This window comes from Tinamus guttatus, unplaced genomic scaffold (assembly GCF_059628265.1).
Source record: "Tinamus guttatus ecotype Peru unplaced genomic scaffold, ASM5962826v1 Tinamus_guttatus_pri_ptg000602l, whole genome shotgun sequence".
NCBI classification, from domain to species: domain Eukaryota; kingdom Metazoa; phylum Chordata; class Aves; order Tinamiformes; family Tinamidae; genus Tinamus; species Tinamus guttatus.
The window spans coordinates 5,392,978-5,405,965 of record NW_028289136.1 but is presented as its reverse complement, the minus strand read 5'-3'; the positions used below and the strand labels follow the sequence as shown (position 1 = coordinate 5,405,965).

Below are 12,988 nucleotides of genomic sequence, written 5' to 3'. Positions count from 1 at the left end.
TGCTGCTCCCCAAAGCTCTCCCCATGGCGGGTACCGGGGGAGGGGGACACCAAGGAGGGCCACGGCACTGACTCGGCCCCCAGCGGCAGTTTTGGGGAGGGAGAGGAGAGGGACACGCACAAATATGGGGGGGGAGGGGGGGGACAGCAGAGCACCCCCCCTCAATGGCGCTGAAGGAGAGCGGCCGCCGCGGTTAGCCCGATTAACCAAACGCAGCCCCGGTTAACAAAAAGCAGCCTTGATTAACCAGAAAGCGGCCTTTTCAGCTCATTTTCTCCTCCTGCAGAAACCCCACCCGTGCCAGTGGGGGGGGGGGGGGAAAGCAAACCCGAAAGCGGGGGTGGGGGGACGACACAAGCCCCCCTCCACGGGGCGGGGGGAGGGCACCTCCCAGGCCCTTCCCCCCCGGCACAAAAAGAGCTTCCCCCCCCCCACAACCGAGACCCCGCGGGGGGTTGGGGGCCGGGGGGGCCCTCCCCCGCCGGAGCTTCTCCCCGGGAATCCCAGGCCCCTCCTCTGCCTCAGCGCGCTCCACCCCCGGGGGCAGGGAGGAGGCGGGGGGGGGGGGGGAAGAGCCCCCCCCCAACCGTGTGTCCCCCCCGTTCTTGGCCTCGCCAAAACGCGGGGAGAAGCGATAGGGAAGGAGGAGGCGGGTAGGAAAAGACAGCCGGGCCGCTCACCCTGTTCCGCGGGCTCCTGCGGCGGCTGCAGGACGCGCTCCAGCTCGGGGAAGGGCAGCTCGGGCAGGTCCAGCAAGGCCCCGTAACGCTCGAGGAAGGAGCAGACGACGGCGAAGTTGGGCCACGAGCCCGGGCAGCAGCGGCCGGAGGAGGGAGGCGGCGATGGGGCCGGAGGAGCCGCCGCCGCCATCTTGGACCTGAGGATGGAGAAGGAGCCGGCGCGGGGGGAGGAGATGGAGGGGCGGGGGGGGCGCTGGCGAGCCGCGCTCGGGGACCCGGCGCGGCGGCACCGCTATCCCATAATGCCCCGCGGCGGGTGGGCGGGCCGCGCGCGCCGCGCCCCGCGTGACACGGGAATGAAAACAAGGCGGCGCGCGGGGCGACGGCGCGGGGTGGGGCGGGGCCAGCGCCCGCGGAGCCAATGGGAGCGGCCGCGCCGAGCGCCGGCACCGCCTCTCCTCCAATCGCACTGCGGAGGCGGGGCGGGGCCGGAGGGGGCGCCGGCCAATGAGCGCGCGGCGGCTCCGCCCCGCCCGCGGGGAACGGCTGAGGTGACGCGCGGGGGTCGCGCGGGAGGCGGCAGGTGCGTAACGCTCCTAACGGTCGCAACGGTCCTAACGGTCGCAACGGTCCTAAAGGTCGCGGCGGTTCTCGCGCTCGCAACGGGCCGCCTCAGGTCGCGCTCGTCGCCCAGCCGGGAACCGCGGGGCCGCCCCTCTGACAGGGCCGCCCGCTGACAGGGCCGCCTGGCGGGGGGAGCGAGGCCGCTGCTCAGCTGCTGCGGCCCGTCGGGTTTCGAGCGCTTGCGTGTGCCACCCTGCTCGTAAATCAACCTCCCGCCTCGCTCCTCTGCGTTCCCCGTGCTCCCCCCTTCACCCTGCCCCGCTCCTGCCTCCCTCGGATCTTTGCCCTTTGCTCCCCGGCCTCCGTCTCGTTTTCACGCCGCTTTTCTCCGCCTTTTTTTCTTGAAGTGAGGGGACACCCGCTGTCACCTCGCGCTGTCACTCTTCTTCCCCAGGCTACGCAGCAAAATTGGCTTGCTGAGCTTCTTCTCTTTTGCAGTTTATATCTATACCCTCCCTACCCCGTTTGTTTTAACCTAGTCTGCTTTCATTGCATTTTTATTGCCATTTAGTTTAAAAATCGCCTGAATTTGTTTTCCTAACTTAAGTATTGTTTCTGCAATTATGCTGAGTGCTGGGAAATTGCACACTGCCTCTTGCCATGGTGCTCACAGTCGATTTTGGCAAATGGTCTTTGGAGAAGTTACAGGAATTGCTCTGCCGAAAGCTTCATGCATGTCAATTTAACCTGTTTCTCTTTGACTTCAGGATGACATTAATTTTATGGAACACTTTATTTCTGTGCTATCTTACATTTTGCTGTGGTGCATTACTGCTGTTCCCCCTTTTCTTCAATCCAAATTGCTGCTGATGATCACTACTTGAAAGGAAAGTTAACTTCCTGAAAATAAGGCATGCCAGAAATTTTAAAATCCACCCTGTTGTTGCTTAGTTATGCTTAAATTTCAATATTCATTGGCTTCATTCTCAGCCTTCTGCTATTTTTTGTCCTGTCATCTTTAGATACTATGTCATTTCTTTCTTTCAATGTATTGTCCTCCTATAAATGTAAGAGTTGCTTCCTTATAGGCTCTCCAGTTTCTTGTGTTCTCATTGATTTTAAACTCTCTTAGCTTTGCCTATAGATTCCTCAGCCATTTCTCCTCTTCATGTTTGAGCTTCCACAGTTCTCACAAATTGCTGGTTTAATCATGTTTGGTAGCTGTAGTTCATTGTCTCTTTTCATCTTGACTGATACTGTACCTTTCAGCCAATGTCACAATGAAGAATTTAGGAATAACTCGTTTATTGGAGAAATATTTTTCTAATTCTTGCATGCTAGTGATTGGATCATGGCCTCCCTCAAGATTGGCCAAAGTCTTCTTTAAAAAGTTAATTCTTATTCACTTACATTTTAGATATCGTCATTAGTTCAAATAACAACTTGCCCTTACTAATATTTTCTGGCTCTATTATAGGAAATTGTTTTTAGATTATAAACATTTATTGGTTTTGAACTTTGTTGCTTAGTGCCAGATAATTCCATATTTTGATATGGTTGAAAAAAAAGATATTATGGAGTCCCTAGTTTATGTTTGCTACCCCTTTTGCAATTTGTACTTCTCTTTTGATTGCACAGTGCCAAACTTTTAATACTTTTGCTTAGGAAATTCTAATAATTATTATTCATAATAAAAATAATTCCTAATTATTTTATTGTTCTTTTCTTTTTGTCTAACCTCCAGATCTCCTAACTCCAGCATTTTGCTGTCTCCTTACAAGACTAAATTAAGTAAAAAATATTTTCTTTCTTCAGAGCCAACTTCTGGGCAGTTGGTTCTGCCTTTACACTTTGGTTGATGGGTAATCTCCATTATGTTGGGATTACTGTTACTTCTTCTATTATAATCTTAACTCAGCAAACATCTTCAGGAAAACACAAAAACAACAAAAAGAAGGCACTTAAGAACATTAATATGAGCCCAATGAATCCAGAACAGATAAATCTAGGCAAACTCACTTACAGCTGCTTCGCAGAGCACCCACATCATGGACTTCAGAAAGGATCAAGCAAGAAAATTGCGCCTTTATTATGTGGAAGTAGCAGCTCTGGCAGCCTCATTCCTTTGCTGCATCCACAAGAATTGTATTTTTACTTCATGCAACAACTGAAGCAGGATTCTGACATTCATTCCTGACAACCAGAGGAGAACATATTCTGTCTGGCCATACTTTGTAGTTTCCTGCAGGAGATTGCAGCTCTTCTAGCTCTTCAACCTATCCAAAGGTTGCTCTTTGGAGGGGGCTTATTTCTTTAATCAGTAGCACCAGGGTACCTAAGGTTGATTTTCCTGGTGAATTTGAATAATTTAAAATAACAACTACAGCAAAAATAGAGTGTGAGAGAATCTAGCTATTTGGAAGGATCTACCTTTTTGTTGTTGTTGTTGTTTATTTGGAACAGCAGAGCTCTCAATTACAGATGCAACCAACCTTTTTTGCTCTTTTATTTTTCTGTGTTGATTTCAGACCATCCTTCCTTCTCTGCCTTACCCTGAACTGGAAGGGCAGAGAGGTCATTGCTCTGTCAATTCACTGTCAAGCTAGTCTGAAACATTTCTAAAGTATCACTGTGTGACAAATATGTTGCAATTTAGTGCCACAGTCATATTGCAGCTACCTGAAGTACTGCAAAGAGCATGGGTGTCTTCATGGTACCGTTGAGCAGTTCCTTCTAGGGCACTGTCCCTTTCTGCTGCTGCCCAGCTATGACTGCGATAGCAGATCCAAAAATCCAGGTATTAGGCTGTGTGCCTAATACCAAAAAGCAAGATTAGTTTTTATGTAGCACTGATAAGGTCTCAGCTGCAGTACTTTGTCTAGCTTTAGGCAAAAGACATTTAGGAAGGATGCAGCCATTTGCTGGTTTTCAGGGAGAAACAGAGGAAATACTGCAGAGATTCAGGAAACAAGACTGACAGGCTGAAGAGTACTGAAGTTTATCAAATCTAAAGGAAAGGAAAAGAAGACTAAGAATGGATAAGTGTTCAGGTAGTGGAAAGATAGAAAGGTAGTGGAAATGATGAAGATTAAGTTGTCATCTGCAGTATAAAGCATTAAAAATAATGTTTTTAAAGGGGAAAAAAATGAAGATTTAGCTTTGACTTTAGAAAAGACGTTATTCAGAAGCCTAACTGCACCAAGAAATTACCTAGGGAGACTTGAAGTCTATAGGGAATGACTGGTTATAATTGATTCTATCTTGGGAAAGAAGGCCTGACCCTTTCAGGTCTCTGAAGCTTGTCTGATGTGGCAGTAGGAGGACTGTTGCTTTGTGGATGGCTTTTCTATTCATTTGCTGTACAAATGAAAAATCAGTTAGAGGCTGACATGTAGCTATCTTCTTGTTTTTGCTTCAGTATTTCTCGAGCTTTGAACTACAGCTAGTAAAGTAATAATGTGTATGTTTGCTTTTTAACCTCACTCGCCATCTCAAATTAATGAACACTCAATTCAATTCTGTCATCACAAAATCGTGTAAATAATGTCTATAATAGCTTTCCCTTCCAAGCTCCTTGCGACAAAAACTTTCTAATTATGTGCTACATATGTTAGCCTGATATGATGTATTAAATATCCTTTTTTCCAGACCTTGATTCAACTTCATGATGTCTTCCCCTGAAATTGCTTCCCTTTCATGGGGTCAGATGAAGGTTAAAGGCTGTCCTACAACATATAAGGACTGCAAAGTGTGGCCGGGAGGAAGCCGAACCTGGGATTGGCGAGAAACAGGAACTAATGTAAGTTTGCAGTTTAATTATCACCTTCCGTTTTAACCTGGACTCAAAGAATGGTCAATGGAAGAGTTATTACAGTAGCAACCAAATGCTCAGCAGGCTGCCTGTTGCTTCTTTCTAACCATTAGACTTTTCCTGGGAAGAAATGGAGAATGTCTAAGAAGTCAATGTGCAAAGAGGTCAAGGGGCTGCAGACGCTACTTCGTATGGGTGACAGGGAGTAGCAGCTATTGCCACCGGGCCTCACAGACAGCTGCACAGGTTGGACCACTATCATATTTATCTCAGAGCCCTCAAACAGTGTTGTGATAAGATGCTAGTAGCAAACTTTTTCCGACTTCTCATGGAAAGCTCGCAGCATGGCTAAGCACACAGTATCTTGTCTCCATAGCCACGCTCTAAGTGCTTGTCCTCACAGGTTTTGTGTTCTGTAAACTCCATCTGTACATGCTCTCATAACCATGTAAAACTGCTTACTGATTTTCCAGATTTAGAAGCATCTCCATTGGTTCTAGGGAGATTTGTGTCAATAATTCTTCCCATAATAGGTCTTGCACTTGTATAGCTGTATTGTTTAAAGAGAAAAAAAGTTTATAAGCAAAGGTTAAAGTGAAAAAGGCCTGCTGCCCATCCACTGCAATCTGCAGCTGGATCCACACTGCTGGGTCCTGAGCTCTGTGGAATTCGCTCAGCAGAGCTGAAGAACCTTGGGTTTTAGAACTTTTTATATCAATTTCTGGTGACATTTTTAAGCTGTCAGTGTGCAACTTACAATATATATATAGTACATAGAAAAAGCTAATGCTTTGATGCAAAGATATCTATACTTTGCAAAAAGAAAGATAGCTGTAAGGTAGCCTTTTTTTAACCTTTTTTATCTTGCTGTGTGTAAGAATAGCTTGATTATGAAAAGTGGAATTTTCACTTCTTCGCAGTTTGAAGGACAGGGTGTTTTTATGCTTGTTTGATGAGAGAAATTCAATTTTTTAGCAATATTGTTCTCTGATTTTATATGCCCACATGACTGGAGAAGCAGAACAGATATAATAGCTGAAAAGTTCCCAGATAGTTCCCAGCTCAATCCCATTTTGATGTTCAGTCAAATCATTTGAAAATTTTAAGTTCATAGAAGTCCTTAGAGTCCTCCAGCTAAGAAACAGTTAAGTCTATGTTAAATGAAAACCAGGGGAAGGAGGTTGTGTTCTTTAGAGAGGCAGGTTTTCTGGCACACTTTTTGCATCATGAAGAATCAAAGCCCATCTATTTAGGTTTTCCATTAGATATGCTACTTCTATGCTACTTTAGGTCAGGTTTATGCTTCTTACACCCAATTGTTAAGCTGGTGTTTTGACATTAATTAATCCAAGTAATGTAGTATTTTTCTAAAAGACTAAGAAGGATAAGGAATCTAGATTTATGAGCATCTCCATAAAAAGAGCTTTCTTTAGAAGTCCACAATTATCTCCCTACAGCAAAAAATTAGTCTCAATCCACTTAAAATCCTGTAAGAGAAACAGAGAGAGGAAGAAATAATTTATAGAATTTAAGATACTCACAAAAAACCCCACACAATTGCAAGTTGAAGAGGGGCCAAACTTAATCAAAAGTTGTGCCATATTTTACTTCTAGCCATATAGAGATACAGAAAGGGGGAGGAGAGGAATAGGGGGAATGGGGAGTTAGTGTAACATAATAATATTTTATGTAAACATTATAGGTGTATTTATAGATTCAATCAATCAACTATCGTTCTTTGTCTGTATATAACCACACATAGCTTTTGAAATTACCAGTATTGTCATGTTGATCACACACACAAGGGAAAGAGGGTTGTTTCACCTTTTAGTTTACCTATTTTAATCTGTTAAGCTATGTACTGTTTCAGAATATAGCTGAATCTTTTCTGGTTTATGCTTTCAGTAAAAAGTCTACTATTTTCTCCTTCTGATATTTAGCATTCTCCAGGAGTGCAACCAGCTGACCTTGAAGAAGTTGTCAAGAAGGGTGTTAAAACTGTAGTGATTGGTCGTGGCATGAGTGAGGCTTTGCAGGTGGGTTATTCTGTGATGAACATAAACAGGAACTGTTTGGTTTTCCTTCTTTTCATGTATACAGGACAAGGGAGGGTGCAAGGGGAAATCAACTGGGATGCTAGTCTAAGAAAAAAACTTATAAGGCCAAATTAGCACATCTGAGCTCCTGCTGGTAGCCACTGTCCTCCTGGAAGTAAATCCAGCAGTGGTGAACAGTAACACGTTTAGGTTCTGCTACAGGAGCAAAATTCAATGGAGAAGTTTTTAGAATGTCCCTGTTCTCCCCCAAACAGATTATTAACTAGCTCTCTAGCCTCTTGTAAATTCTGTTAATTAAGCATTTTTGTTACTAGTGTTGGCAGTGTCATTTCAGCAGATAAATTAACTGCAGAAAGCTCAGAAGTGCTGATCTTCAAAAGAAGGAATTCTGTAGCTTTTTGATGCTGTGAAGAACACCTTATTTATATTCAGTATTTGTTGGTCAAATTCTATTCCTGACCTAAAGAAGGGCCGTATGCAATACTACTAAGGATAAATGGGAGATATATACATACAAATGTTTTATTGACCAGAAAAATTGGTCTAAATCTTAAAATTTCCTAGCATATTACCAGTTTGATTACTATCAATATTTTTAGGCCATCTGCTAAAAACTGTGTTCAGTAACTATTTTTTTTTGAGCTATACTGTGTATGTGGAAAAGATTCCAATACCCGCTCTTCCCTTTTCCTTTCCTCCCCTCAGGTACCATCATCCACTGTGGACTATCTCAAGAAAAATGGGATTGATGTGTTGGTCTTGCAAACAGAGAAGGCTGTAGAAGAGTACAACGCACTGGCTGCTCAAGGTGTCAAAGTGGGAGGAATCTTCCATTCAACGTGTTGAAACCTTAGTTAGCACTAAGGCCTTCCCCGACCTCAGCCAAGACACGGATGTACTTTCTGACTGAATCAAGTTACAGTCAAGAGTGCAGACTGCAGTGCAAAGTGCCAAGGCGTTAACGTAGGCTGGAAATCTAAAAGGCAAAGATAATTTAGCAGTTCAGGATTTGAACAAATTGAGTGCTCACAGTTTATTTATGAAGGAGAATCGTTTAGATGCAGGATATATCCATACGCTCTTGAATTTGACCTTTCTGAAGATTGTTTATATTTTGGTTACTTATTTTTTTGCCTGTTTTGCTAAATTAAAGCTTAGGTTGTGAATATTCCTATTGGGAAATAGGCCACAACTACATTGTTAAGTATTGGAATAGAGCTATTAGATATTTGGTGAGTGAATGATAAAATGGAGCAAAATGTAGTAATAAGCATTACTGAATAAAGCAGTACTCTGTCATTAGTCACCGTATCACTAAGCTTTAAAAAATCCCAACTCTGCCTCCTATTGGTGATTTCATTCAGGATATTAACTATGTAGATCAATTTCTTTGTGATGAATCAAGAATACCACATAACTTGGCACTTTGAAATTCTACATTGAACTCAAAAAGGGAAAAAAAGCTTATGTGGTATAAACATAAAATGTGGACTGTAAGGAAATTTCCTATTAATTGTGAATATTAAAGTGTAAAATGTGTTTCAATGCAAAAGGCTGTAGCTTCTTAAAGCAATGTAAAACGTCAGCCTGTAGGAAATTAGTCAGAACTAAATTGTTGCTATTACGATGCTGCAGGCAAGCTGGGAATGGCTGTTGGATACTCAGTCACCAGGTAATGATGATCAGTTAAACACTATGCCAACAATTATATTGCTACAGTGAAGATTTTAGAAGTTTCTCACACATTTTGACCATTCCTGCTGTTCGTACTGTTTCTCCTGCTTGGTGCGGTCTGCTAACATGACACATTTTAAGTTACTTATTGTAGATTCCTTTTCACCAGGCTCACTAGTTTTTGATCTAGTCCATTTATATTAGCAAAAGCACAGAGATAACTAAAAGCCTTGAGGCTCTTAGAGCAATCCAAAGTGCTGATGCGGAGGCTTGCATCAGTATGAGACTGAATGACTTTCCCAAGACCCAAGAATAACCTTTCGCAAAATTACATGTTCTTTTTTTCTCTGTTTGCTTGTGCCATTAAGCTTTAAAAACCTCTTACTTCTTAAAATACAATCTGGTGTGAAAGCAAAGAAAAAGTGAGTACTTGGCAATGTAGAGTTTTTATCTTACAGTCTTTTTAATTGCAGTAACACTTTGTAATAGTGTGGCTACACTGAAGGCTAAAGCTTATGTAAAATGGCTCTGTCAGGTAACTGTTAGAGGCACTTTACACTGTTTTATGCTGCAACCTTCTAATTGTGCCTTTTATTTGGCAACTAGCAGGATACGGAAGACTCAATTTCAAAAACAGGGAGGTGCAGAGTGGGAAAAAGAAAGATGGATTTTTCTCTTTCAAGGGTACACTGCCTCCTGCTAGCATCAGTAGAGAAGTTCAGTGTCATCACAGAGCTAATGTGCTGTGTCTTCCAGCCCCATGTTTGTCACAGGTTCCCGAGTCAGCTTTGTCACTGCCACAAAAGAGCCTGCTCCACTCACTGAAATCCAGATTTCCTTCTCCCTGCCTGAAGCTGCCTTGCTACACGGTTTGAAAGAGCTGGGACCCACTCATCAAAACTGCTGTCTCTATTACAATGCTGTTTTCAGCTCACACCATAAATACATATATATATATATATATATATATATATATTTAGTTAAAATCTTCAAACCTGAATCATGGGAATGCAGTTTACAGAGCAGGCTTATCCACATCCACCACTTCTCTGCCTCCCACCATGAAATCCAACCTCCCTGTAGGCCGTGAACTCCCACCCTGACATGCTCGTTGAAATGAAGCCACCTCTGGGCTCGGCGCCAAGATGATTCCAGCGCCGGAGCCGCTGCCGCGGAGCCGCTGCCGTGGAGCGGCGCAGGCCCCGGCGCTTATCTCTGCAGAGCAGCCTCCGTGAGCTGGCAGCGACGGCTCGTCTGACTGCAACATGACCAGCATTTTTAAGGACACGAGACATCATCTCTGCAAAGCCCCGCAGCACTCTGCCTTTAAACTCTGATTTCTGAAGTCTCATAGATGCTGCAGAATGAAACTGTAAGATGCAGACAGCCCTGTCCCCAATTCTTTGTGCACATTACAAAAAACCAGACTGGAACAGGTGAGAGACAAGGATGAAAAATATTGATTCTTTCTCTGTCTGGGCCATAAATTGGAAAAACTGGGACAACCCCTGAGACAAGATGCAAAGAAACTCACACTTGTGAGAAACAGCTCAAGCTCTAGGGTCCTAATTGAAATGCATCCAATGTTCATTTTTCTTCCAAATAACTTTTGTTTGTATCTCTTGCAGTAAGTGTACCTGCCTACTTATTTTTTCTATATCTTTCAAGTAGGATATGCTTGAATTAATGGCTTCAATTTGCCCCAAATAACCTCATTCACAGTTTTAACTGTTCTTGACAGTTGCATTATTTAGCTTCAAAGTTCTAAGAATTGGATCTGTTCATTTGAAGCAGTCTGATTAGGGATTTGAAATTAAAAGCGTAGAGAGAAAAGCTCCCTCTCCCCCTACAGTTGCCATGTGCAATTAAACCTGAAAAGTTAAACAAAACGACACGCTTTCACACCATTATGGTACATCCTGGTGCACTTCCATAATGAAAAATCTTCTCTCTCTGCCAAATTCCTGACACTGCAGCTAATAGAGAGGGAAAAGGCACCAGGAGGTTGGGGAATTACCATCCTTACAGTTTTCAGCAGGTTCTTGGCCCTTGCCTCACTACAGCAGTGGGCTGGAACAAACTTCATGTTGCAAGACAGAAAAGATCTAGCAGAATCTGGCTGCATTTGGATGATGGTGATCTGAAATCCTAAGTTTCTCCTTGAAAAGAGATGAAAAAAAAATGTGAATTACATTTTTATACAAACTCCAGAATTTCTGGGAGCAGAAAATCCTACATATCTCAAACCTGGATGGGGAAGAAAGTGTTCACCTACAGGTGAATCATCTAAGGTCTGTACCTTAGATAAGAACCTCACATTACTTACAAATTACCTTTTGGATTTCCTACATGCTAAAATGTGATGTGAAAAGTGCTACTTAGCAGTGAAAATAAAATAAATCAGAAAAAAAAAACCCTCAGAAGAATTCATGTGCATTATTCAATAAAAATAAGGTGAAATATAGCAAGAAAGTGAGAGAAAGCTAAAATCTTCTCTGAGGTGAGAAGAACAAGGCAGAAAGCTGCTGCAGCATCACATATAAGGGATGTTTATAATTCTGCTTATCTACATAGCAGGAAAAACAGGGGCAAATTTGAATCTTGGAAGGAGTACAACAGAAAAAATAGCATTCACCACTGAATTTTAAAATCTTAAAGTGTTACAGAACATTTCCTTTGATTTGGCCAAAATTACAATGAATTAGTCATCTGAATAGGCAATATTTGAGGAAAAAACAGGAATCAGAAAAAAAAAAAAGAAAAGATTAAAAAGAGAAACCAACTATCAAATATACTCTATGATAAGACTGGAAAATTTCTTATTGGTTTTAGATTTTCAAGGGACTTTAGACATCCAAGATTATAGATCAAAATCTTTTCTATATCCCTTCAGTATTTGATTTCCAATAGTGACAACACAGGAGAGGGATCTTCACCTTGTGTGTTATATGAAAGCAGTTCATAGGGGAGCAAAAGAGCAGGAATTTGTCCTAGTGCTCAAAAGAAAACAAAGAAAAAAAAAAACAAGGTTTTGATACTGTAAATGAAAAAAATGTCACATCCAGCACTGAAATACAAAATAGAGCTTGTAAAAGTAGAAATATTTAATATATTAATATCCAAAGCAACTGAACAGTTACAGAGTCAGCCTTTGGCTGACAGTGCATCAGTGTTAAAAAAAGAAATTTAAAAAGTCTTAAGAGGACAGACCCACTGGGGTCTATGTGCTCATGCTTACAGCAACAAGAAACAGGTTAGGAGGAGTTTTCCAATTTTATTGTAGGAAGGCATATAAGGACTTCTGCATAATTATTTCATCTTTGTACAACTTGAAGGTATTTCTTCACTACTTTGCTTACCTGCTAGAAATACACTTTCTGTTTTTTCCCAGGCAGTTAATTTGATAAAACACAGGTAACACTTAGCTGCTGTACTGTGAAGTTCCACGCTTGAAATGTTCCTGGAAAATCCTCTCGAAGGATTGCCAAGAATCAAGGAGGTTCCTTAGTCTTAGCCCGACCTGATCAGAAAGGGCTTCCTGTTAAGCTAAGGGAAGCTGCTTCCAGAAACACGGACAAGTTCACCTGCTGCTGCTGCTTAATTAAGAGTGTGCTCAGCTATTTCAAGCTGATCAGAAAGGTTTCAACTGCCAAATTTCCAGAAATGAAAAACTAATCAGACTTTCTAATCTCAGCATGATTGGTCCGAGAAAAAGATCAACATACAGGAACAGATTCCGTAAAACTCAATGGAACAAGGTCGGTATTTTTTTCTACCTGTGTTATTCCACCTCATTGCTCCTGGAGGCAAAATAGGCAACTGAAAAGGGGAATTACAAGTCAAAGATAAGGATGTATGGCTCCTTTCAGGGAGGAAAAAAAAAGAAAACTTAACTTACTTTCAGAGTATTATAAAATAACATGGATTTAAATTCCTAAGTATTTACACAGTAAATACCTCAGGCAAGAAACCTAAAAGCCTTGAAGAAAATTTTTTCATTGGTGAAGACCATGGTATCTGTCCCAGTGAATGAGTTACTGGAATGTTGGCTGAGAATTCCCTTGATTTTGTTGATCCAATATAGAAACGTCCGCGGTTGTCGGAATTGTTAACCAGCCCAACAAGTGTTGTACTGATTCACTACCTTGGGAAACAAATCGTTTTCCCGTATCCCAACAGTCCCATAAACAGGTGCTTTTCCG

General features: G+C 42.5%; 2 protein-coding genes across 2 annotated transcripts in view; one reads left to right on the top strand and one right to left on the bottom strand.

The window, feature by feature from the left end:
- Nucleotides 1-893, bottom strand: part of RSF1 (remodeling and spacing factor 1) — a 49,592-nt gene extending 48,699 nt beyond the window's left edge. Inside the window, exon 1 of the mRNA XM_088534990.1 lies at nt 681-893. Coding sequence (XP_088391116.1) covers nt 681-870 — 190 coding nt within the window. The 5' untranslated portion in view covers nt 871-893. The remainder of the gene's footprint in view (nt 1-680) is intronic.
- A 307-nt stretch (nt 894-1,200) lies between these two features.
- AAMDC (adipogenesis associated Mth938 domain containing) lies at nt 1,201-8,038 on the top strand. Its single transcript, XM_088534988.1, has 4 exons — nt 1,201-1,263; nt 4,893-5,043; nt 6,996-7,091; nt 7,818-8,038. Exons 2-4 carry the CDS (start codon nt 4,909-4,911, stop codon nt 7,956-7,958), a joined length of 372 nt encoding a protein of 123 aa, XP_088391114.1. The 5' UTR covers nt 1,201-1,263; nt 4,893-4,908; the 3' UTR covers nt 7,959-8,038.
- The last annotated feature ends 4,950 nt before the right edge of the window (nt 8,039-12,988 follow it).